The sequence below is a fragment of the Drosophila hydei genome, unplaced genomic scaffold, assembly GCF_003285905.1.
Source record: "Drosophila hydei strain 15085-1641.00,03,60 unplaced genomic scaffold, DhydRS2 tig00008130-arrow-arrow-pilon, whole genome shotgun sequence".
Taxonomy (NCBI): domain Eukaryota; kingdom Metazoa; phylum Arthropoda; class Insecta; order Diptera; family Drosophilidae; genus Drosophila; species Drosophila hydei.
Window position 1 is genome coordinate 698691 of NW_022045839.1, and position 26937 is coordinate 725627.

Sequence of the window (26937 nt, forward strand, 5' to 3'; positions counted from 1 at the left end):
TAAACAGTTTACTCTATCCATCGAAATCTTTCAAATCGAATTTTCTATACCTAAATAAAAGTATTTTAGTATTTTATATGTATATGTGTATAGTATTTTTTGTATAAGATCTAGAATATAAGTGCCACAATTTGACAGGCGCAAAAGCTAAAAGCTGTGTAACTCAAACGAGCTAAAATTATATTTTTAACTTAAAACAATATGGTCACACTAACAGTGGACAATAAAATTCGTTTATGTTTGATTTAAGCAAACATAAAAGAGTATGAATATTTGGCGATATGTAGTAACAGCATACGGTACACTAAGTAATTTACCCTAAAACACATTATGCATTGCTAATAAGCAGAATGTAGTGTTTGATTAATGCATTTGAAACTATTAAAGAAATCGATGCTAACATATACGTTGCCCGCGAAATTTGAAAACAAAATAAAACTTTTTAGCTGACATAACTTATAAATTTATTCAAAGTTCAAACGTTGTTGTCTACTTGACAATATTTTTATTATTGAAGACAAAGTCTTATTTGTTTTTTGTTGTTGTCTGTTTGAAAGCATTGAATAAATAGACAAATATTCATTGCTAATTGGATTAGCTAGATGAGCGCGTACATTTATAGAATTTGGCAATCTTTCGGTATGAGGCCCACATTGCTACGAAATCCGCTAGATTATTGCCCCACAGCACGTGAGTGGAAACGTGTTCTACCCAAACAGAATGATTGCAATTGTATTTATTTTTAAATACAACTAAAAATACTTAGCAAACGCCGCCAAATCGTACAGCGTCGAACTATTCGAACCCCTTATATGTGATATTATAATTGTTTTATGATGTTTTGTCAAAGCGAATGTACATAGGCTGGCATGAAATTATATTTTTATTTCGTGTGCAACATAATAAAAGTCCACTCATTTGTTTATTATAGATTTCTTTCTGTTCCGTTTCGTAGTTCCTTTTTTAAGATAATTAAAATGTTTTAAAGTTTTTTATAGCTGTAGATCTATTAAGCTGTAGTACAATAGCAGTACTAAGAGATTCGAATTGCTGCCTTATAGCCGCTTGTGGCAGAAATTCAAGCGATTCGCACATTCATAAAGTGGACATAGCTGGGTCACAGTTGCCAGAGAGAAAGACTACAATTTAAATAGAATTAGTCTAGTGGCTTGCTCTTGACCACAAAGTACTGTCTGTGTGTACATCCACTAATTAAATGGATTTATAGTTGTTTCTCTTCAATGAATTCATATATATTCATATATATATATACATATATAGTGTATGGCAGCATCAGCTCTGCTTAGATCAATCATTCTCCAAGCATTTAGCGTATTTAAATAGTTTTTAATTTTTAATTTATATTTTCACACATTTACGCAGTTGTTAATTTTCGCTTTTTTATGTTTTCTAAATAAATTGCAGAGGTTGTAGCGCCCTTTTAGCCTATTTGTTATACAGCCTTTAAACTCGTTGTGTAGCCAAGAGGGTATATTAGTTTTGTCTGCTCGTCTGTTGATTAATTGTCATAAGGGATGATATTTCTTATTTGTTACAGTGAAGTAATCTTAATAAATTTGACTATTTTTGAATGTCGAATATGTGATTTATTCTTTATATAGTCGAACTCTAGAATATTTGACAATGTATTAAAATTGCTAAGTTTGCTGACGGATAAATCGAGAAAGACTATAAACGATAAACTATATAAAGTTCAAAATGTAAAAATTAAAAATTAAAATTAATAAGGCAATTGTTGAGTTAACTGAAATTTGATTTAAGGCAATGGAAAAATTGATTCTTGATGTGAAATAAACTTGAATTATGTAAGTGAGGAATCGAATATTGCTTAAAGGCGCTCGTACAAACGGATCAATTGAGTTAGCAACAATTATTTAATAATATGTCAAAAAAAGTTTAAAAATGATATCTAGAAAATTGAGAAATAAAAGTTTGCCTTTGCCTTGAATAAACCTATTTTATGCTGTTTGAAATGTCAACTAAAGTCAAATGACTCAAGTCTTCTGAAAGTATATTTTACAGGAAGAAGTAGAAATCTCTGAAGTTATATGCATATAGTAAAAAATTAGTATATGTTGACCTTGTCTTATCGATCTGCTTGGCTGTTTCTTTAATTGTCTTTTGCTGACATTTGAAATCGAACTTGAATATTTAATAGTGCCTAAATTCTAAGTTTTTCTAAAGTTTCGCTTAACAAAGTTGGTATAAGATTCTGCTAAAAGCTTAAGAGATTTAATAGAGTAAATTCATTGCGTAAAATTTGGTTTTATGTATTGTAAAACTGCATATTAGCCATTTGAGGGCTTTACAGTTCATGCAGAATCGATTGATGTGAGCCAGGTAGGGTAGCTGATCGTCAGATATGCTCTACCATAGCACGCTTACTTGCTTTCCGTTGCAGTCGCTTACGATCATTTCTTTGCCGTGACGATTTATAGTGGTTTCTCATCGTCGACGTCACAGAAAACGCTTTCACGCCATTTTGCTCGCGGCGAAATCAATTCGGTTCTACTTACTTATGAATACGTGTGCCCATGTATCAATGTGGGTGTGTGTGTGTGCGTGTGTGTGTACATATCCATAAATATCCATACACATATACAGATGTCAGACATGCGAATGTGAATGTTGACGTGCATGTGTCGCTACGTGTGAGTCCGATTTATGAATGTTTCCGTTCGTGTGCCTCCATCATCGGTTTGACTTGGTCCAGTTAGTTCAGTTCTGTCATTTAGATCAAACACCAAAAATTTCCGCGTTCCGAATTATTATTTTGCCAAGATAACATCGCTTCAGCCATTTGTGCATCCCGAATAGCAATAAACCGACTTAAGCATGGGCAACACAACGATGGTTAGTAAATATTAAAAGAATTATTGAAATGCCCGCTGAAAATACAAGTTGAAATGTGATTTTTGAAAAACTATTGATTGAATTGGGTAAAACTATTACTAAAATAAAGTTGTTCCCTGAAAGGGGTAACCATATATGAGTTAGTTCTCACCTGGGCTGTTTCAGACCTCGTCTAGTTTTCACAGATAAATTGGAAATAAGTTGCAGCTAATGAAGATCTCGATTTCAGTCTTTGATTATGAATCCATGAATTATGAATCCGTTTTTAAAATAGTGTTTAAATGTATTTCCAATGCAATCTGCTGACATGACAATTTTGGCATGAATTCTAAACTTTATTGTAGTGCATATAGAATCGTTATCTGGAATATATATAATTATATTGAATTAGATTTCTGTCCAAACTAAAATATAGGTTTTAGTTTATTTTAAAATATATAACTTAAAATAACTTAAGCTAAAAGTTGTCTATTTTATATATAGTGCAACGTAAATGTAAGTCAGTTGATGGAAAATGTGATAGAGATAAAAGGGCTCTTTGATAAGTCAGTGTCTATGAGCAACAATTTGATGCTGACAAAATCCAAGGCAACACAATTCAGATATTAAGAGATTAGAGATGAACACACAACATCTTGTTTGATTGGCTGTGCAATCTGCAAAGTCATTTTACCCAGCCAAGCTCATAAAAAAATCTATAAAATTCAGATACTAGCTATATACACTAATCACTCAATATATATATATACAACTATATATATACAACTACATGTATATAGATATACCTTCTGTCACGATCACTTACTGCTCAACAGCTGCCTAGGCTGCTGAGCTTTTGCTTCTCAATTTTGGCTTAGAATCATGCATTGCTGTCTGCACCTGGCGACTTTTTACAGGGTATCTGCTAGCTAATCATTGCTGACTAGAGCACTTCTCTTTGATTACTTCTGGCCTAATAGTATTGCGGTTTCTTCTCTATGATATGCCAGCTATTTAATTTTATATCTCTATGAAGGGGCGCAACTAACAATAAAATGATTTCTATACTAAGTCACACAGTCGAAACGGGCATATTAGTTTGCAAGGCAATTTCAATTTTAATTACTTGCAATCCTTGCCAAGGCATAGATATTGTAAAGAAATTAATATTATATCCACAGCAGTTCCATGCCTAGGCATCATCTGACTGCTTTGTTCCCTTAGCCCATTTCTTGAGAGCTAAACTGATATTGGCTCCTCGGCATACCCGTCAGCGTATTAGCCATTTATTTATGATGAACACATATACACATGCATTCACAAAATGCAGCAACATGCATTTTCTTTCAGTTATAAATAAATGGTAGGACAGAGACAGAGGTGGGCCAGAGGGAGAGCGATACAGACAAGCACCTTCAATGCGAAATTCCTGAAATGCGGCAAGCAGCAGAACAGCGCGACAAACAAATATGAAAAGTTTTTGATTCAACTCATATAGTGTGTTGTGTTCGTGTTTCTATTCATTCAGGTAAATCGACTAGAACTTGTGCCTGCTGCCTCGCATCACCTGCCCTGTCGGCGCGGCCATCTCTTGATCTCGCCATCTGCCGCGGGGCTGCCACCTTTGCGAAAATGACTTTTCGCGTTTGCGCTTTGGCCAAAATTATTCCTTCACTCACATCCAAGCAGAAACAGCAGGAGGTTTTGTTGTCTGAGGCAGTGACAGTTTAGCTGCAGCGACTTCAAGGCACGTGTTGGCTTTCCTCAATATCCATATTTTGCCGCTTGTCTCGCTGGCAGTGGCTGTGCACCAGGAAGTCCTAACAGCATCTTCTCTAATTATTCTCATTTTCTATTTCCTGTGCATTGCGGATCCTTCAGTTGGTTTGTGTGCGCGCGTCTGTGAATTTAACTCTGCGACTAACGACATTTTCACTGGAGATCGCCAACCTCAAATAGCTATAAATCAGACATCATGAGTGTAAGTCGATCAATGACAATCGTGTGTGCAACGCAGCTATAGAAACTCCTAAAACTTAAACTCAAGTTATAGAGAAAAGGTCGAGAATGATGTTGGCTATATACAGAACTGTTCTGCTTGACTTACTTTAAACATGAATTATTAAAATTGTGCGAAGTGGCAGAGTTTTGGTTTTATTCCTGTTTAAAATTAGTGGAAAACAGTGACAGTCGCAGTCACAGTCACTTTCACAGTCACTTTCACAGTCACAGTTCACAGTTCTCAAGTCGAACATCATTCAATTGATCAGTTTAGTACTTAAAAGTGGATAAATGTGTTTTAAAAATGTCTTAAGAAGGCATCAAAGAAACCTTCAATATAACCCATTGACTTCGATCTTTCACTATATAGTGCATAACTGATAACAGCAAGAGTCTACAGCAAATAATAATAATTATATTATAATGTAGATATAAAACTAATTTCCCATGAATTTCTAATCCTTATAAAGACTTCGAGCTTATCAACTTCAAGTAAGATTATTTCCTAATATTTTCCTGTTACAAATCTTGTTTTAGGAACTTTCAATTCTTTATTTTCTGCTTTTATATTTACAAGATTTCAACAGATGTTTTTAATGCATTATAAATTAGGGTATCTGAATTATTTACACAAATTTACATAACAAAACAGATTTCAAATCAATTTTGTGTTCTCAACTGTTTTTAATAGCTTTCTTTAATATCTTTTTGCCCGTTTGTAGAAATTCATTCATTCATTCAGTTCAATCAAAAGAATTAACATATATATATATATACTTGTGCAGACATATATATACATATATAAATATGTATAAGTTTTCTTTAGATAAAATGCTTGAGAGATACTTCAAAATAAAGAGAAATATTTGTGATTATATAAATATGTCGGAGCATGTTTCGATCAATGAAAGATTGGATACTGATCAAAGATTGATACTGTTTTGGTATAGTTAAATCGTTTTCGAAAGCAAAAAATATCAGAAGCAAATGATTTTTTGCTCTGCCAAATAGTTTTTGGTATAATCTGCCCATATTTGGCAAAAATGACAATGAATGTAATAGGCAGATAGTATCATTAGAATGCTTATGTATGTACATATATTATGAGACAGTAGAGCTGATAGATGGATGCGAATATTGATCAAAGTCAAATAGATCAAATACACAAAATATTTAACATCTATAACTTGAGCTGATTGCTACAAGGCACTTAAACTATTTGAAACAGCAGCTACAAGCAGCGTGTAGGGTATCTGCTAGTCGGGCACACACTCATACGAATTGGACATTTGGCATCTGCTCTTTATCCAATAAGCTTATTATATAATAGTTGATAAACCGAAAGGTAAATTGTACTGAATGGGTCGATCTATTATTAGACTTATGTGTAAATCAAGAAAATATCATATTCAATCTAGAATAAGGCAATATGAGTAATTGCCGTAACTCTATTCTTATTCCATTTCGTTGCAGGACGAACTAACAAAGGAGCAAATCGCACGTAAGTCGACTGTTTGCCAAGCGCCTGTCCCGCTGTGATTTAATGGGATTTTCTTCTTTTTCCGGTGATCAGTGCTGCGCAATGCTTTCAATGCATTTGATCCCGAGAAGAATGGATACATCAACACGACGATGGTTGGCACCATTCTGAGCATGTTGGGCCATCAGCTGGACGATGCCACGTTAGCCGAAATCATTGCCGAGGTCGACGAGGATGGCTCCGGCCAGATTGAGTTCGAGGAGTTCACGACTCTGGCAGCGCGTTTCCTCGTCGAGGAAGATGCCGAGGCAATGATGGCCGAGCTGAAGGAGGCCTTCCGACTGTACGACAAGGAGGGCAACGGCTACATAACCACCGGAGTTCTGCGCGAGATTCTGCGCGAGTTGGACGACAAACTGACAAACGATGACCTGGACATGATGATCGAAGAAATTGACTCTGATGGCTCCGGCACTGTGGACTTTGATGGTAAGCAGCTGAAGAGCTTGCGAGACTTAAACTGTCTAAAATTCTATTTGTTTTCTTACCAGAATTCATGGAAGTTATGACAGGCGGCGATGATTAGGCCAACTACCAACTACCAACTACCAACTACTCGCGGATGCCTCAAATCAATTTTGTATTATTATATGTTTCTAATTAGTTGCATCGGCACAGTCTAACGTCTATCAAAATTCGAATAAAAAAATTATTATTTGTGTGTAAATGTAAAAAATAAAAATTAAATCATGATGTCTAATGCTCGATAATTAATTAAATTAAATTAAAAGTAAAAATAGAAGTGAAAAAGCGGAAATAAAAACATAGAAATATTCTAGTCTAAGTTCTCGTAGGGCTACACAAATTAGTATTATTTTTATAAAAACGTCGAATTAGCTTCACTTTTGGCCTAATTTCAGTCTTCGGCTGAAATTAAGTCGAATTTAGTAATAAAAATGCAAACTTGTAATACTATATATAACATAAAGTGCGTTTCAGTCAAGATCAAAACACTCGAGTCATCAGAAATCCAATTAAAAGTCCAAGTAGATAATAAACATTTGCAGTCGGTCGGGTCAATCTTGTTATCTCATTCCGTTCTTCGTTTGAGTCTCGGTTTCTTTATCATTTAGACTGTAATCTATTGTTTAACTATTTCCTATCTACTCAGCATAGACGTCGCTAATTACAGTAACGAATCCAATCCGAATTTATGTAGATTTAAAGGAGTAGAAATCGTTAAGCGCAAAGCAGCCGGAATGATTCAGATTAGCTACGAGCAGTTGAACAACATTTTAGAGATCAGTTAGTGCTCTAGTGTTAATTGGCTAGAGAACTCACTGAACTCACAGATTTGAGTAATTTTATAAGTTATTATTAGACCAAGAATAATTTTATATCATTCAGAGAATAACTATTCCATCCATTGACTGTCTTCGGCCGAGAGCATTGACAAGGGCAAAGTTGGGTATAAGATATGATCTCGGGCATATAGAATTTAGCTTATCTATTGTCTACCTTAGCTCATATCTCATGTCGAGGCATAGCTATTTATGTTAATGTACTTACACACGATCAATCACAGGTGACTGCCGACTGCCTGATCAACTCAGTTAATCGTTAAATTATTTGATGGCAGCATCAATGCCTGTCAATCCGTATGAATACAATCGACTTGAAGCAGTATCCAGCACAAATAAATCAATGGCCTCTTTTGATTGAGCTACATGCTTTCTCAATCGAGAAGAATTCCTATTGATGCTCAATATGGTTCATGGTTCTCTAATGATGACACTGCCTGTGGGCGGATTTCCTACATGTCTGACATTTGTCAGTATCATTTGTTACTATTATTATTATTATTTTTTAACTTAGAAATGGCAAAGCTGATGATACATGTGTATATGTATTTATATTCATCATTTGATCAAAAATCGAATAAGCAACAATTTATAGCTGCAATTTAGGCTGAAAAAACTGGATATAGAATATTGTTTTAAGTTGTTTTACAGCTGTTTTCTAGGATGATCCAAGACTAAGAGATGCTGCCTTTCACTATAATGCACTTTTTCACAGCTGTCTTACTGCTTCAATTTTTTTTAAATTTAATAAGTAAATATATAATTGAAGCAGTTGAAGCAACTCAATTGAGTTTGCTCTGCTTGTATGGCAATGCCTAGGATTTCTCCTGATATCCTGATTCAGCTCGATTATTATAATATTTCTATATCTGTGCATATATAAACGCAAAAGCAAATTCAAACAGCAATTGTGTTTCTTCTTTCCACTACAGACGAGTCTCAAATATTTAACTTAATTTACCTTTAAAGTCAACTCTTTAGAAAGCTTTGATATTATATATAAATATATGATATCTCCTTGTCAATAAAAAGCAAAATTGAAATGGAAATTTCTGGTAGCATGTGGCAATGATGTAAACTGTGTGATTCCTTGACAATAACCAGAATCTTTTGCATGCTGTTGATAAACAGTTTTATTGATATCTGCTGCCATATTTAATATTTTTAATATCTTTATTAATTAATAATTAGACTTGGTTCAAAGACAATAAAGCCAAACAAAGAGTATATTGTGATGCTGCAATGTGTTAAGTATTTTAAAAATAAAATATATATATAACTATATATATACATATATATATAAATACATATATATATTCATTTGCAAGCGACCCGCCCCGCAGTAGCTGGGAAACAAAGCGAATATCTTCTACGAATACTTCATACTTTTGTGTGTTTTGATTCGAAGTCACGAAGTTTGATTTATTGGTTATCAGATAATCTCATTAGCTTATTAATTAAGGTTAACTCCAAAACATGTTCGACACCGCGAATTTTGTTTTTGCACACAGATATTAAACAAATTTGACCCAAAGACCAAAGATAACAAAAACAATTCAAAATATTTTCACAATTAAGCAAACAGCTCTATCTTGAAAGCTGTGAAGTACACATCCTTTATAAGATGTGTAACGATCAACTATTATGCAATATCCAAAGGTATTTATTTAGTTTAAATATTTATATGTCACATAAATTTGCTATTTGAAAACGTTGAGCATCAATCAATCAGTTGGGCAAGCCAATCACATTTATGTAAAACTTGTTGAAATAAAATTAGCCAATTCTTATGAAATTTAATAAGCAAGAACTAGACTTTTCCTTTTCAGCATGTTTTTCGTCTACTTAATGCGAATATGCAAGCAGAATAACAATATCACGTCAGGTTTTCGTCATTGAGATATTTGCATTTGTTGAGTCTCTCTCTGTCTGTCACTCTCTATGTGTCTCCTTATTTCTCTGCCTGTCTCTCTCTCTCAGTATTTTGCTTACTTTCTCACTCTCTCTGTCTGTTGGACTATCTTCCTATCTGCTTCTCTCTGTGTCTCCTTCTCTCTCTCTTTCCCCCTGTCTATGTCTCCTTATTTATAAGTCTGTCTCCTTCTCTCTTTCTCTCTCAGTCTTACTTGCTTAGTCTACTTACTTTCTCGCTCTCTCTATCTGTTTAACTGCCTCCCTCTCAGCTTTTCTCTCCCCCTAATCTCCCTGTCTGTCTTCTACTCTCTCTGCATAGCCGTCTATTTCTCACTCTGTCTATATCCTTCAGTAACGCTTCTCTTTCGTAACATTTGTGACTTCTTATCTTAGCTACACTCGGAAACGCAAGTCCTTTTTCAATTTCACTATGAATCGATCTCAATATAAGATCAAATATTGATAACTGCACGATCGACGATCGACGATCGGCGATCTGTGATCGGCTGCTTCATGCGGCTGAAGGTGCATTGTGTGCGTGAGGCATGCGTGTTGCAGGTTCTATTTTGTGGGCTGTATGCAATATCTGCTCGGCATCGATTGGTGCTGACGACGACAATTTGGCATTTGTTTCACAAGTTGCAGCACGACTCGTCGCTGATATCCCGCCCCGTGTTGACATTTGTCGCGCCCGCTTATATACGGCGCACAGACATAGAGCTGTTTAGACGCTGGCGCTAACTCGATCCGATCGAGAGTAAATTGGTAAACCTCAAACTCAATTTGTTTAGTGAACCTCTGAAGCTTATAAATATTTAATTTTATAGATATATTTTGATATAGAAATTAAATAAAAAATCAAAATGGTGAGTTATGTAATTGAAATACGAATCTAGAACTGAAAACGCATCAAGTGCACGATTGTGTTCCGCAAATAAATCAATGAAATTGTTGCTTTCGACAAGTGTTTGGCCTTGATTGTGATTGAAAATTGTTTAACACGGCAGAGGACATTTGTAGGGCACCTGTGCTGCACCTGCGCCCGTTTCTATCCACACCTTTTTACACTTTCATTTGCATACCACGGCAAGCAGATACAGATAACTAAAATGCGATTGCTTTTTACGATTTATTAACATTAATTAGAGCTACAGCAAATCCTATTTAAAGAACATGTGAATTGACATTTGTGCGCCTAATTAAGCGTGTGAGCAATGGGATTTATCTTCTAATTAATTTTCATTTGCAGGCCGAGGGGGAGTACGACAAAGATCAATTGAGAAGTATGTAGAGAGACAGAGAGAGAGAGAGAGAGAGAGAGAGGCAGAAATATGCTCTAATAATTTGGTATCTCTTGGCAGTTCTGCGTAATGCCTTCAAAGCTTTCGATCTCGAAGGCTCCGGATCGATCGATCACGCCGATGTCTCAAGTATACTCGAAATTCTGGGCCAAAAACTCGAACCACCAGCTGTGAAAGCACTGATCAAGGAGGTGGACAAGGGCTCCACGGGCAAACTGAATTTCGCCCAGTTCTGCAAGCTCGCCGCTCGCTTCATCGAGGTCGAGGAGGATGTCGGCGCCCTGCAGGCCGAGCTGAAAGAGGCATTCCGTGTATACGACAAAGAGGGCAAAGGCTATCTGACGGTTGCCACCTTGCGCGGCATTCTGCACGAGCTGGACGACAAAATCTCTAGCCAAGACTTGGACTCGATCATTGAGGAGATCGACGCCGATGGCTCCGGAACTGTTGATTTCGATGGTGAGCCAACGGAAATGATTTACTTAAATTTACAACTAAAATCAATTTTATTTATCAACTAATTGCAGAGTTCATGCAGGTGATGACAGGTAAAATAATATTTTATTTATCAATTTCACGTGTGTTTTGCATGCTTCCTGCTCACCTGAACTAGTGCAAATATACTCTTTAAATTCTATTTCATAAGGTGGCAGAGAATTTATGGTAAGGCGCATTTGCGGCAATAAATTTGAGCTATATATGTATGGACCTGCATATAGACTTTATTCTGGGCATTAGACAGCGGCCCTGTGCTGCAGCATCTTTTATTTATTAACATAAAAAAGATGCGTCTAAAAATTTTTAAAGATTCTAAACAAATTTGCATTAAAATTGGCAAATATTCAAGGCAGCTCTTCAAGCTTGACAGATATTATTTTCAACTCTATTTTAATTGTATTGAATGAAGGAATGTGTACTTAGAGAGAGCTCAATTTCATATATATATATATATATATATATATATATATATATATATATATATATATATATATATATATATATATGATCAGAATAAGATATATCTCAAAATAAGTATACTAATCTTTGACTAAGTCAAAATAGAAGTACGTTTTTTTTGGAAACAGATTCATGAATGATATATATATATATATATTATAACACTCCATATTTACTCTGATTCTACTTTCTTTGCCTTTCCCTGGTCTAATAAGAACGAGAAACCCAATAAGAAACCCAATCAGTTTTCCATTATCTGTCTAAAGAGCATTTCTTATATTAACTCTTTGACTTATTTAATTTTAGGATAAACTTTTGGATTACCAAATACTTAAGACTAACTTTAAACCTTGGCTGACAACATGAACGGATGAATCACGTACATTGGGCATTGCTTGACAATGATTCAAATTTCTAATCGAATCTTTTGATCCACAGTTGAACATAAAAAATTGATTCTTTGTTAAAAAAAGAAAATATTAAAAAAATATATATATATACATATATAAATTCCAAAATTATATTAGGCAAAAAATTACTTTTCAGCAACTGATGACTTGAGAATGATCAATGCAGAGGCCAAGGTAATAATCTAGATTTATTGAACTTTAACTCAAAGTGCTTCAATTGAATTGAATATGAGTAGTGAAAAGCAGCTTTACTACATACAAGCAAGGCTAACTTCCTGTTAAGTATATCCACAAGTCAAGTCAACGTTAAATTACAAAAATTTACAAATTTATAATTGTTGAAATCAATTTATCTGAAATTTTTATCGTTTTATTCATAAATAAAACTCTAACTATTTTTATTTATTTAAACTACAACGTCAATTATATTTATTTTACTTTAAACTATATATTATAAAAAAAGGAATAACCGATTTCAGCTTCATTAGTTCAGTGCCAAACTATAATATTTCTGGCCAACACTGTGCAGCATGGAAAATGATTTTATTTATTAAACGATTTGACTTTCAAATATTTAACTTCACTAATTAAATTTGATGTATATGTTTAGTCTAGCTCTACTTTTTATTTCTATAAATTTTCTGGTTCTACTTTCGAGCATGAATTTTCCGCAGTCTCCCAGCTAAAAAACTTGTTTTTCTCTAATTGAGTTGATAATAAAAGAGTTAAGCGTTAAGCGTTACGCGTCAAGAGGACTTTCTCAAATTATCAAAAAAACAGCTATTAAATCTTTTATAATTGAATGCTTTGAAATTAAGTGTGAAGTCGTTTGATTGATAAGCAAAATAATTATAAGCAGATTTTCCGCACGCTTAACGACTTTTGTTTGGCTTTCCCAAAGTAGCTGAAAATCAAATTGAAAACTGATTGCCTGAAGCATTAACCTTTGTTCGACCAGACTTAACTTTTTCCCATGAAATTTGATCATCAGATGAATATATTTTATATATGAATATATCTCAGCCAGCGAGTATTAAGCCCTGCCCTAAATGGCTTGGTTCTTGAATTTTGGATAAGTTAAAGCAAAGCTGTCATAAAGTTTCCCTCTTGGAACTTAGCTGGTGATTGTTGAGTTTTGATGAAGAAATCAGATATGTTTATATATATCTCGCATATATCCGGATTTGCCGGAAGCTGGCTGTTCTTAGCTGGCTTCAATTAACGCGACTCTCGCGGCGACAAAAAGCACTTCCACATTTTGCAATTCGCATACCAATTGACAGCAGGCAAAGCAAAGCAAAGCAATTTAAAATCGATTTGGATCAGTTTTGTTTGGGTTTGGTCGATTTACCTTAACTTGCTGGCTTGCTCGTTTATGCTTTAGTTATTGAGTTGTTTTCTGCGTCCTTGGCTAGCTCGTTGTTAATTATAGCACTAATAGACAATAAGCTAGTGTTACGCAGGCTTATCAAATGAATTAGTTACAATTTACCAAGTCAACAGCTCAGTTAAAGATATAACAAATATATATAATAAAAAGCTCTTCAGCTGAGATTTGTGGATTAGAGTTAAATGAGCTGCTACATAACTGTCTAATTGATGATCAGTAAATTTGTGTTCAGATCGAGCTGAAAGCAATGCCCTCTTGCAGCTTCTTAAAGCTGTTACAATATTGGGTTAAGAGCACAGATTCATAATTTGCATGCAAATCAGACTTGGAAGACTTAGTTAATGTAGCTAATTTAGTCAACGCTTTTTGTTTCTAGCTTGAGCAATTGTGCCTGCAGTAAGAGCAAATTTAAATAGCATTGAGCTCTGCACCAAAATCGTGATTCACAGTTTACTTCGAGAGTTTTGTTTGTTGTTGTTGCTGTTGCTGTTGTTTTTGTGTTTATTTTTCGCAACCTATGAAATGAACAAAGCCAATAAAGCTCCAAAAGTCTTTTGTTTTCTCAGGCCACATTTGGGCGGAGGTGTTTGGCCGCAAAAACAAAAAAATAATAATAAAATAAAGAAACAAAAAAGCAACAAATTCTCTTATTTATTCCAGTTTCTACTTTACGCAGATACAAATCTTTTATTTGGCAAGCATAATGAAACCGAAAGTGAAGGTATTTTAATTGTGGGCAGGTTTTTCACTATGTTCGTAACTCCGTGTGTCTATATACATGCATATGTATAACTCCTATTTGTAGCCAGCAGGTATATAGAAAACGGATATTGAATGAAATTAAAAGGTTTTTATAATTATTAATGAGAAAAGCAATAAAAACATTTTACAAGCAAGTGAAGGTATTCGAAATAAAGACATTCAATATCTATGCTTTTATAATGCATTCTTAATTAACATGATTTGGTTTTTCAACAATGAAGCTAGGTTGGTCTATTGCTTTGTCCCTTTAAGTAGTAGTAGTAGTAGTAGTAGTAGTAGTAGTAGTAGGTCGAGTAGTAGTAGTAATATTAGTAGTAATATTAGTAGGCGTATGTAGAAGTAGTAGTAGTAGGACGAGTAGTAGTAATAGTAGTAGGACGAGTAGTAGTGTAGTAGTAGTAGTAGGACGAGTAGTAGTAGTAGTAGTAGTAGGTCGAGTAGTAATAGTAGTAGTATTAGGATGAGTAGTAGTAGTAGTAGTAGTAGGACGAGTAGTAGTAGTATTAGTAGTAGGACGAGTAGTAGTAGTATTAGTAGTAGGACGAGTAGTAGTAGTATTAGTAGTAGGACGAGTAGTAGTAGTATTAGTAGTAGGACGAGTAGTAGTAGTATTAGTAGTAGGACGAGTAGTAGTAGTAGGTCGAGTAGTAGTAGTAGTATTAGTAGTAATAGTAGTAGGCGTATGAAGAAGTAGTAGTAGTTGTAATAGTAGTAGTAATATTGTATATACTTATATTACAGTAGTTTAATTTTATTAATAAATAAACGACAGTTTAAAAGAATAAAAAGCAACTGTATTTTAGAGTTAGACAGTTTTAAATTATAACAAAATAAAGAAATAAATTGTGGATGACAAAAAATTGAATTAATTAAATTGAACAATTTATGATATTTATGTTTCAATATAATTTTGGCCAGGTTGCTGCATGTCTGTTGCGTTGCAGATATTTTATGTGAATGTTAAATTGTTTTGACAAAAGCATGAGGATATTCCGAATGCTTACAAATGGACTTCATCCTTTTTTTTTATAAAAATGTCAACAATTTGCAAAATTTAGTATAAGCCTCTTCATAATAAAATGTCAAATCAGACTGTAGAAAAGACAACTATTATCTTTTAAATTAATTGTTCAGTAAATTAGTGTTGCTAACTCAATGTTGTAAGCCTCTACAAAAACACCCTTTATATTGAGGGAAGAATATTTAGAAAAATGCAGAAATATGAAACGATATTATTTATTTTATATTTTTATACAAGCTGACAGAGAAAAGTATGCTTCTGGCATATTTATGAATAAGCCCTCGTATAGATGTTTATTTATATTTTGGCCAGCTGTGAGCTTGTGTTTATGCTTAAATAGTGGAAATATATAGAGAAGGCTTCTGGCAAATATGGCATTAATCGAGAATGAGACTCGCAGTGGCAAACAGGTGCGTGCTCTGGAAAGTGGCTTTGCTGTTGGCAGTTTGTGGAGTTGCGGCAGCTCATCCGCATGCATTTCTTGGCGGTAAGCTTAACAATGAAGACTGATGCAGTCTGCACATATATACCTATTTAACAGTTATATATTGTTTTGCTTAAACAGTTTGCATGTATGATGAAGTGATGGTGGACTGTGTGCCGAGCTGCCAGAAGATCTGTTCCGGTATTTACGTTCAAAGGAAGTGCGATTTTTCGAAATGTCTTCGTGGCTGTGTGTGTCCAAAAGGCTGGGTGCGAATGGGCTCAACTGCGGGCGAGTGCATGAAGCGCAATACCTGTATGCGCTGGATCATATGAAGTAGCCCTAAAACAATGCTTTGTAGCAAATGAAACTGAGATGAATAAATTTCCCCATTCAGCTTTTAGTCCGACATCGACCTTGTCCAACCTTGGCCACTCTACCGTTTCGGCCACAGACTCAAGCAAGCATTGCAGACAACACCTAGACGTTACCTGCTCCCCGGGCAAATGCAATCCAAAGACCACATTTCCCAGCTGACTGACAACAGGTGAATTACCGATTAAGTGGCTGGGATGAAAATGCAAATCTTCCTCTGTGTACATACATACTCTGTATGCATATCCATGTACATAGTTTGTTATGTAAGGCCTTCAGCAAATATCGCTACTTGTTTATTTTCTTTTGGCCAGCTAGCGAGCGATTGATAAATTTTGCTCAATTTTTTTAAATTTTAAATTCAAGTGCATTTTCAATAACTTAAATATATTTACTATATACATATATACATATATACATATATACATATATACATATATACATATATACATATATACATATATACATATATACATATATACATATACACATATATACATATATACATATATACATATATACATATATACATATATACATATATACATATATACATATATACATATATACATATATACATATATACATATATACATATATACATATATACATATATACATATATACATAAATACATAGTATACATACTTACATCATTGAACACACATACACAAATGCACAAATACAGATTAACAACGCACACAACACATCAGGCACGCAAACCTCAAAGCCTTACTTGAATTCTTGAGAATCGAGGAGGAGAGCAGCATCAAAAATACGATATATGTGAAGTGTGCAGCACTTCGACTTGGTTTGTTATGTTTGCATAATAGATAAGTTGATAAGCTTAGACACCCACACATACATACCCGCAACAACATAATACTTGTGTACATACATGCACACATATGATCACATATACATACATACACACACACACATCGATGTGTGCAAACAGAATAATTTTCCCCATTTCAACTCTCAATTAAGAAAATGAAAGAAGTCAAATAAATACTTTCGAATACATACATCTGCATACATACATGTGCATACATACATACATACTCTTGTACGCTTTTATATGCATATGAAAAACAAAGAAAACTTACTCTGGCGATCATTGGCTTAGCTTAGGCCGCTTATATCGTATACGATATTCGAGCAGCTAATCCATATGGAGATGCATTTTTTTGCGAACAAACAAAAGTTCACGAGACTCGAATCGAAACGAACGAAAACAATTAAATTTTTATTGAATGCAATCAAATAATCCCATGGAGCGATGAATATTTAACTTAACTTAACATATTCCTGTTAAAATATGTACATATAGTCGGTATTGTTAATGCTTTGCATTTCTCTTTGCTGCGGCGCTCTTGGCTCTGCAGAGAGCTTCGCGAGCTTTTCGAGCTTGAGCTTCGAGCTGAGCTTGAGCTGCCCGCCAGGGGGCTTTGGCTAACTCGGCGCTGTTGCTGTTGTTGTTGTTAACGGGGCAGTCGCTGCAGCGACTTCTTGCGCTCTTGAAGCCATCGCGTGATTCACTTTTAGCCATTCCCCGACTGTTCGCAAGCTCGACCGCAACAGCTTGCAGCGGCTTGTTTCTGCGCTCGAAAGATTTTATATAGTCATACGGGTCCGCCTAGTGCTTCAGTTTGGTGCTTAGACGCGGTGCGCGTGCCTCGAAACGCTGTACAGCATTTGGAATTCCGTCTCGATTTGTGAAATTGCGTCAAGTGGTCACATCTAGATCTCGCTGACCGTTTACCAATCCAAAAAGTCGAGCTCTTTGTGGCACACGCACGCAACACGATATCCTGTTGTTTTTTGGCAAACAAAAAGAAAAACTAGTCCCCAAATAGATTTCAATTTATGTTTCCCTAGTGCGCTGTGAAATATATATATAAAAAACGAATATATAAAAAATAAAATTAATTAATTGATATATTAAAAGTTTCACAATGGGATTAAAACACTTGCTCGGACTCGTAGCTGTTATAGCATTACTTTCGGATGTACCGCTAGCTCAGGCTGTGCGCATCGGCGCTCCACAGCCAAAGCAACGAATTAAGGGTAAGTCCCTAAAAAACTGAACATAAGTTAATGAACTTGGTGGACTAAACTTAAAAGTAATCTTAATGCGTGCTCAATATTTTCCTTGAAATTTTTTTAAAATTATAATTTGTATGATTTATATATCAACTGTGTATAGAAATAGTGAGAGCGAGATGGAGCGAGATGAATGCAATTTTTAATTAAAATTAATTACCTTGGCCTTGTGCATGTCGCGAGGAGCACTTTCATTTTCTTTTGTGAGCTAAGGAAAACAAACGTGGCGTATGCTTAATATGCAAACGGATGTCTGTGGATATGCCCAGCTGTATATATGCACTTATATACATGTAGTATATGCACTTATATATCGAACACTAGCGATCCAACAAGCATAACAAGTTATTAATGACAAACAAACTAACACACGCACTCTCGAGCTCTCGAGCTCTCAAAGTCTGGCAAAGTCTCCAAGTCTCTGAAGCTCTCTGAAATCTGTTGAGCACTCAAAGTGTCAATAACACGATTTATATATTGCACGTATTGTTTTATTAAGCCGTCACTTTCCATTTATCATTTGAATGGCATCGAAATTGCTCGAAATTAAAATATCTTTCCAATGGCAAAGTTCACTAGAAAACGGAGGAAACAAGAAAGAAAAGTGAGCGAAATCAAAACGTGGCAGCAAGAAGATGCCTATAAAAAAGTGGGAAAAACATTAATTACAAAACGAAAAATAAAAAAAAAAATCTTAATAAAAACAAAAGAAAGTCTCAATGATTACATTTTTATTACTCTATATATATTGCCTATATCTATACGAAATAATACAATCGAAAACTTCTTTTTTATTTGTACTTAATATTTGAATTAAATTTAATTTTGTTGTAAATTTATTTGTTTTATTTTTTATTTTCTAAACATATTTCTTCATTTTAATTTAAATATTATTTAAATTTAATTTTATATATATATATATTTTTAATATATTTATATAAAATCATTTCGTAAACTTTGTCTTCAATTTCAGTTAATATCTTAGCACATCTTAGAGCAGTCACTTACTTTAGTTACTTATATTAAGTAATACAGCTTAATTCACTGCTTTCCAAGGCAGTCTGAATCAAGCTTAATCTGAAATTAAGCTGTCTCACAGCCTTAGAGTATCGAACTACTCTATTAATGCAATACACATCCGTATTCATTTCAGTTTAAATGGTTTTATCTCTATGTATCTCGATATTTAAACTTGACATTCATGTCTCGCAGAGAGGAAGAGAGAAAGAGAGGGAGACAGAGAGAGAGAGTGAGAAAGAGAGGGAGGGAACTGGCTTCATTGTGCCTGCAAATAAATGCAACTGTCAGTGGCCGTGTTTTGCCAGTCAACTGTGGGTTCAAACTACTTATAAACATGTATATATATACATATATATATCTATGATGTATACGTATTTATATATAACTTCATATAACTAGATGTGATTGTAAACAAATCTCTGCACAAATGCATAATTGCTAGTGACACGAATCCTCTCAACATGAAAATCTCGTCAAGAAAGCAAACATTCGCAGGTAATTAGTTCCGCCTTGTGCAAATTATAAAATAACTTAAAGTTTATTTACAGAAATAAATCAAATTTGCAAATATTTGTTAACTTTTTTTATAGATATAAATAATAAAAATTAATTAATTAAATAATGAAAAATGATAAGCCAAAATATATAATATATTCTGCATTGCTCTGCTCTAATTTACCACTGACTAGAGCTTTATATTCTCAACTAACTATTATGAAAGTTATCTAAAAATAGTTAGTTATAGTTAATCATTGCTGTAATCGCACTTTCCTTCTTTAACTTGCAAAGAAGAGTTTGTCTTTGAGCTGCAGACGTCAGTGTTTCTAATGGTTTCATAAAAATTTAATTCAAATAATTTCCTGTCTATGAATTATATTATATATTTTTATTATTATATTTAATTTAATATTTTTGTTCAAATTTAAATGGGAACTTATAATTAATCTATATACTATTAAGTTATGTCTAATCTACATATACATAAATCATTAATTTCTTTTAGCTAAATGCATTTAAATAACAAAAGCTGAAAGTGAAGTAAACTAAACTTTAACAAAATCAAATTCAAACCAAGAAATGAGTTTTGGAATTCAAATGTAAGAATTAATAATATACAGACATGTATAATATATGTACCTTAATTGCCCACCTCTTGAAGCATTTATCCACTCACAAATTCACATTTCTTCACACATACTTTTAAGTTAACAATTATAGTCCAGCTACTCCTAGTGGCATAGCAATTAACTGACTTCGATTTGGTTATCCAAGTACCTGAGTCCATTATAGACACTCACACACACACAGACAGACACATAGCTGGTACAGTCAATTCTGAATGGATCCAGTTATGAGGCAATGCCACATCCGCTGAGCGCTATGCAAATAAATTACTATTCACGGATCAGGTGTATTATGAGTTTTCATAACTATTTTTCGGTTTTTGTAGCTTGGGAATTCGAAATTACATAAATGTGAAATTGGCAAATGTACTTCAAATGGTTATGAACGGGATAGTTTCACATCAATTTAAATAACTATAGAGATGTCAGGTAGTGCACGTAGCATCTCAATAAGCCGATTTATATATATGTGTGTATCCATCTATATATATATATGTATGCATGTAAAATCTATCGAGAGGAATTCGCTGATTGGAAAATAATCAAAAAAGACAAATTGACAAAGCCGAATGGAATTCAAGCATGAAAAGTGTAGGCCGAGGCAGAGCCAGAGACAGGCATCTATGTAGCTCGTAGCTCGTAGCTCGTAGCTCGTACATCGTATGCATTTGCAGGCATCGCGCTGCTGTAGGTAACTGTGGCTGCGCTGCAGTTGCCTGCACAGCGCTGCTGCCACACCCCACAAATCGAAAGTCGACAACTGAGCACGTTTGTCAAAATTGGCTTTGATGCCAGCGCGAACACAGACCCAGACAAAAACCCAACCAGATATCGAACGCGCAATATGGGTGTAATTATTATAAAATCAAAATCGAACTAAAATCGCACCGCGCCGGCAATTTACTCTAATTTCCTGTATGGCTACACACACTTAGGTACATATATGTACAATATATTTTATAGCTAGATTATCACACACACACACACGCATAGAGTTATGCATCCGCAAATGTCTTTGGAACAACAATACGAAGTAGGAAGTCTCAGAGAGCGAAAGAGGGCCAAAAAATAAAAACATAAATCGTTCCGTGTGACACAAATTTTATTTAATTACTTGGAAATGCAAATGTAGGCAATGCAGTTGCTGTTTATATATATTTATGAATATATTTTAAAGCATTCCGTTTAAACATTTTAAAAGCATACCAAAAAGGGTAGAGCGAAAATTTCATTTGGCTGACCAAATAAATATGTTTGGCTCTGAGACTGAAGATGCTTACTTCATTTGAGACTTAATATATAGATGTATATGATATACTATATAGTATATATATATAACATGTATGACTCTGAGCTGCTGAATGTGCCAGGTGGCTGATCCTCTCGACAATTTGATTGCGGACAAAAAGGACGCTTGCTAGAAAATATTTCAAAATTTATTAATTTATGCTGCTTAAAAAGTAAATGATAATCAAGCAGATATTGGAAAAGTTCCAGTTTAGAAAAAATAATACAAGTCTTAAATGTTTTACGAAAAAGCAAAAAAAATAAATATGGCTCAGAGGTTCAATGCTTTTTACTATAAAAGATTTATGCATTTAACCGCAGCTATAGACTTGAAGCCACTCTTATGAATATGATGAACTGCTGCTAAGTGATGACGTGATTGATTGATTGACTGCTGAGTTTCCTTTACAATTTGCTAATGGAAAATTTTCTGTGCAAAATTGTTGGAAAAACAAATTTTTAAATGACTTGGCGAAATTTCATTTTAAGAGCATTTCACCTATCGAACGAAGTCAGAGGAAACGAATGTGGCTGAAAGGCTTAAGATCTGTCAAGGTTTCAGCTAATACGAAGTAGTTTCAATTTTGAAATTGTTATTGACGAATAGATCTAAGCATAAGGTGCACAGTTGGAATGGAATGCCCACTCATTAAAAGACTTATCTGGGACCACATGGCGTATGCTTGATGGGCCAGCCCTTTGCACTGCTGCTTGGCCAATACAGATTAGCTTCAGCTAAGCGAAGTGAATTTCGTATTATTGTTATGCTCATTTGCTTATGCAGATACTTTGAGCATGTGTCGCAGTAGTGCGCGCCTTGCCCCCTGCGTGCATACAATGTGCACATACGTAGGTACACATGCCGAAAAAAAGGGGGGGAAAAGGAGAAAAAAACAAATTCAAATTCCAATAGCAAACCCGTTGAACCCGTTGCAAACTGAATCTGTATCTGTATCTGGGCGCTGAGAGTGAGATACATTTTTGCCGTTGCTGTTTGTTGTATTTACTTTAAGCGCGGAGTTAGCTAGCAAATGTCACGTTCGGATTTTGCTGGGTTTTTGGCAGCGATTGCGACACAATGCATAGCTATGTGTGTGTGTGTGTGTGTGTGTGTTTGGACACATCCATGCATAAATTATTCTATTGGCTGGATGCTGTCATTGCCAAGAATAAATGATTAAAGACTCTTTGACTTCATTTAATCTGAAATTAAAGCAGGTGTCAATGATGATATCGAACGGGTTTCACTTGATAATCCAGCTTCCAGTATTCCTTATCTATATAAAAATGTGCAAATGGAAAAACAAATGCATAAAATAAATATCATTAAATATTTATAATATCAACACATCGAAATTAAATTTAAGAAATCTGCAAACGGTTTTGGCCAATAACTGACATAACTGGGTCAAAAGCACGCGAATTTGCCAATTCCTTTTCTGAGCGCCTATCTACAATTATAATGCGAAATGTCTCCACGCACACACGCACACATACACATACATATGGCCAGCTGATCTACATATATATATATATATCTATTTGCAGTGCAATTCAAGATATATTTGAAGTATTGTATGGCAATTTAATTAGCATTGCTAACCATTTGCGCATTTTTTGCTTTTTTTTTTGTTTTTTCTTTGCAAAAATCAATCGCAGTCTCTGCGCGCGCGCTCGCCCCAGCCATGAGCAATACCCTTGTGCCTCAAATCTGGCTAATAAATTGCGTCGAGCTAACCCAGCGCTCGTTGCGAAACAGCTGCCCATAAAAGTGCCGAGCAGCAGCAAAAACCGCAACAACCTTGAGACCTGTCCGAGCAATGATAAACTGCCACCGTTTATGACAATTCATGTCATTAATTCATTTGGGCTATTTGATGACGCCAATGGCGACCCACTGGAAGGGCGCTAACCATTTGTTCCAGTTGCAACACGTTGCATCGAACATGAATACGAACTGCTGCGTTCTTATAAGTTTGAGTTCATTTGCAATTGATCCTAAAGGAATTAGTACCCATCAGCACTTTCCATTGCAACAAGTTGCATCGAGCATGTCTTCTTTCAATTTTCCTAGCTTAGCTTGGCTTGCAATTGATCCTGAAGGAGTTTGATTAGTAGTTTAGTAACAATTAATAGCTTCCGTTGCAACAAGTTGCATCGAACATGTAGAGAGTTTCACAAATGTAGCTAGAAGTTCAATTGCAATTGATTCTGAAGGAAATTTATCACTACTTTCGCATCAATTGGTACTTTTCATTGCAACAAGTTGCATCGAGCATGGTACGTTTATCCAGTTTACCTTCAAATTCGTCCTAAAGGTAATTCTGCAGTTTTTTAGTACTTAAGTATACTTTTTAGAGCTAATTTACCAAATGTTATACATTTCGGCCCAAATATGTAACTTAACTGTAAAGTTTTTGGCAACATTTTCCATCAGATACACAAGTTGCGCTAATGGACAAATAATAAATGTTCGTGCAAATATTTATGCAGAAATGTGCTTAAATTCAAATTTGTTTAAGCATGTACCTTGTTTCTCTTTAGTACATGTATGTAGCAAACAGCAAGATGATTCAGTGGCACTCAGTTTTGACCAAATTTGGCCAATATACCCTGCACCAGTACCTGTGCCTGTACCTGTACCTGTACCTAAGTGGGCATAAAAAGTATATGTTCATTTAAGTGACAGCTGCATGTGTCAAGCTGCACTTAATTCTTGACTACATAAATAATTTGGGTCAAATATAATGCAGCAGCGGGCAGCGAGCAAATCAAAATAGCCCGCAAAACACGACACGAAACTAGTTAACGTGTAGCCAAAGTTGTATATATATAAACCTGTACATAAATGTTGCTGTTTGTTGTCGTTGTCGTCGTTGTTGTTGTTGTTGCTGTTGTTGTTGTTGCGAGTAGACTTGTCCACACTCCAACTTACACACACACATACATGCACTTAGACTCGTCTGTATGTAAGCAAAATGGAACAGTAAACTTGTTGGAGCAAAAAGCAGCAGCAGCAGCAGCAGCAGCAGCAGCAGCAATAGCAGCAACCAAATAATGTTTGTGTTAACCAAAACTTTGTTGCAAATAAAGTCAACCACAAGCCGCTAAGCCTACACACACAGTTACAGCTATCGCCACAGCTACAGCTACAGCTTCAGCTACAGCTTCAGCTTTGGCTTTGGCTTTAGATTCCGATTTGTGTAAATTCAACATTTGTGGCCACAGTGTGGCAAATTCTAGTTAAGCAAATCTGAAAGATATATAATTTATGGAAATTAATAAAAAAATGAAAAGTAAATTCTTATGGCTATGCTCTGAATAAATTTATTATATTCATATACCAAAAATGCTTGCATATTTAATATAAAAAATAAGTATTTATAAACAATATTTATAAATATTTGTAGTCTGACATTTGGCTCGAAAATGACTAGAGAAGCCAAAAACATGTTTTTAATAAACAAATTTCATAAGTTAAATTTCACAAAACAAAATGAAAATAAAATTAATTGGGGAATAAAAAATTGATTTTAAATTAGAAAAAAATAAGTATTTAAATATATAACAAAATATTTTACTGGGCTAAGTAACTTAGGTAAATATTTCAATATTTATTTATATATTTATTAATATAGTTTATATTAAAATTAAAATTGCAAAAATTTTTTGAAGCTTTAAGGAATCTGCGATGTAAAATAAAAAAGTTTTGGCGTTATTATTAATAGTCAAAAACAGTTTAAATTAATTTTCAAGAAATTTGCATTTACAATTAAACACAAATAAAATTTTTATTATTATTTATTAATATACTAATAAATTGTCACATTAATAATTATATTAATAAACTGTTATATTTATTAATAATATTGCCAAATAATGAAATTATAAGGCGCAATTTTTGGATTCAATTATAACATGTTAGTTAATTAATATATCAAGTTGACTTTATGGAGCTTTACTTTATAAATATATATATTAAATAAACATATATATACTATAAATGTATATAGGTAACTTTCGCAGTGCTTACTTTATTGCTTCTCTCCCTCGCGCTCCCTCTCTCTATCTGTCTGCCTTGAAACAATGCAATTCGCTTTGAACGTGGCTAAGGCAGCTCCATTATCTAAGCTCTTAAGGAGGCCACACAAAAGAACCACAACACGCATTTGATTTGATTTTCTTTTTGGTTTTACTTTTTCACAATCGCCGCAAGTTAAATGAGCTCGCATTACGTTAGTTCAAATGTGCATATATATACATACAGATACCTATATCTATATGTGTATATATATGTTGGAAATTCCTTTGTCAGTCTGGCCTGAATGTTGAATAAAAAGTCTTTGCTATCAACTAAAACTTTTGCAATGAAATCAGCTTATTCAGCTAAAAGACTTTCACCTTAACAAAAATTTATATATTATGATAAACAACAGACATCATTAGACTAGGCTATAATATAGTATATAAATATTTAAAACGATTATAAAATTTAACAAAGCTTTCTTTATAGCATTCTGCTTGAAGATATAAATGTAGATATAGAGATAGATGAAGCTAGAGTTGATCTAAAGTTAATAGAAAATTTATAATAAATGTTTAAAATATTAAAACACAATTTAAATTAAATATTATAAAGTCCAAAAGCATATTTATAATACATAATAAATAAATTAAATCATATTTAAAGCTTTAAGTCTTCTAGCTATACATGTTTATAATGTTAAACAAAAGACTCAAGCAAAAAACTTGATTAAATCGAAAATTATTCTGGGTCAAAATTAGTATTACACAAATATATTAAAAATGCAATATTTAAAATGGATTTTAAAAAAATTATCCACACTGAGTTGGCCAAGCAACACGCATAGCTTGAAGTACCTCGACGAGGCTGCCGCCCACGACCCAGTGGAGAGACAACAGCGTGACCAGGAAGTCGCTGCGACTTGGCGAATGTGGAATTCGGCTATTGTGCTGCAGAAACAAACCTATGACAGCCAAAAATACCCTTACAATGGCCGACTTACAATAAGACCAAGAGATAGTTGATCGTCTGGTTGTCGATTTTGAAAGTTAACTCTTGGCCACGTCTGTCCGCCTGGCCGACTGTACCAATGGCTTTAAGTCTGCGATTGGACATGAACATGAACAT

At 34.3% G+C, this 26937-nt stretch overlaps 4 protein-coding genes across 5 annotated transcripts in view; all 4 read left to right on the forward strand.

The window, feature by feature from the left end:
* Window positions 1-2732: 2732 nt before the first annotated feature.
* Window positions 2733-7041, forward strand: LOC111600004 (troponin C). Of its 2 annotated transcripts, none has more exons than XM_023315905.2 (4): window positions 2733-2874; window positions 6328-6355; window positions 6428-6823; window positions 6886-7041. In XM_023315905.2, the coding sequence occupies exons 1-4, from the start codon at window positions 2857-2859 to the stop codon at window positions 6918-6920; spliced, it is 477 nt and encodes a 158-aa protein (XP_023171673.1). In that variant the 5' UTR covers window positions 2733-2856; the 3' UTR covers window positions 6921-7041. The 2 variants fall into 2 exon arrangements, with proteins under 2 accessions (XP_023171673.1, XP_023171674.1); XM_023315906.2 differs by lacking the exon at window positions 2733-2874 and adding an exon at window positions 4607-4834 and having other exon boundaries at window positions 6886-7039.
* A 3317-nt stretch (window positions 7042-10358) lies between these two features.
* On the forward strand, window positions 10359-12235 carry LOC111600005 (troponin C). Its single transcript, XM_023315907.2, has 6 exons — window positions 10359-10374; window positions 10437-10475; window positions 10859-10892; window positions 10971-11369; window positions 11438-11458; window positions 12174-12235. Exons 2-6 carry the CDS (start codon window positions 10473-10475, stop codon window positions 12176-12178), a joined length of 462 nt encoding a protein of 153 aa, XP_023171675.1. The 5' UTR covers window positions 10359-10374; window positions 10437-10472; the 3' UTR covers window positions 12179-12235.
* Window positions 12236-15810: 3575 nt separating this feature from the next.
* LOC111600007 lies at window positions 15811-16397 on the forward strand. The gene is made up of 2 exons (XM_030225385.1): window positions 15811-15937; window positions 16016-16397. Exons 1-2 carry the CDS (start codon window positions 15838-15840, stop codon window positions 16207-16209), a joined length of 294 nt encoding a protein of 97 aa, XP_030081245.1. The 5' UTR covers window positions 15811-15837; the 3' UTR covers window positions 16210-16397.
* A 1754-nt stretch (window positions 16398-18151) lies between these two features.
* Window positions 18152-26937, forward strand: part of LOC111600060 (oxidoreductase OpS5) — a 30711-nt gene continuing 21925 nt past the window's right edge. Inside the window, exon 1 of the mRNA XM_023315989.2 lies at window positions 18152-18318. Within this exon, the coding sequence (XP_023171757.1) occupies window positions 18207-18318 (112 nt within the window). The 5' untranslated portion in view covers window positions 18152-18206. The remainder of the gene's footprint in view (window positions 18319-26937) is intronic.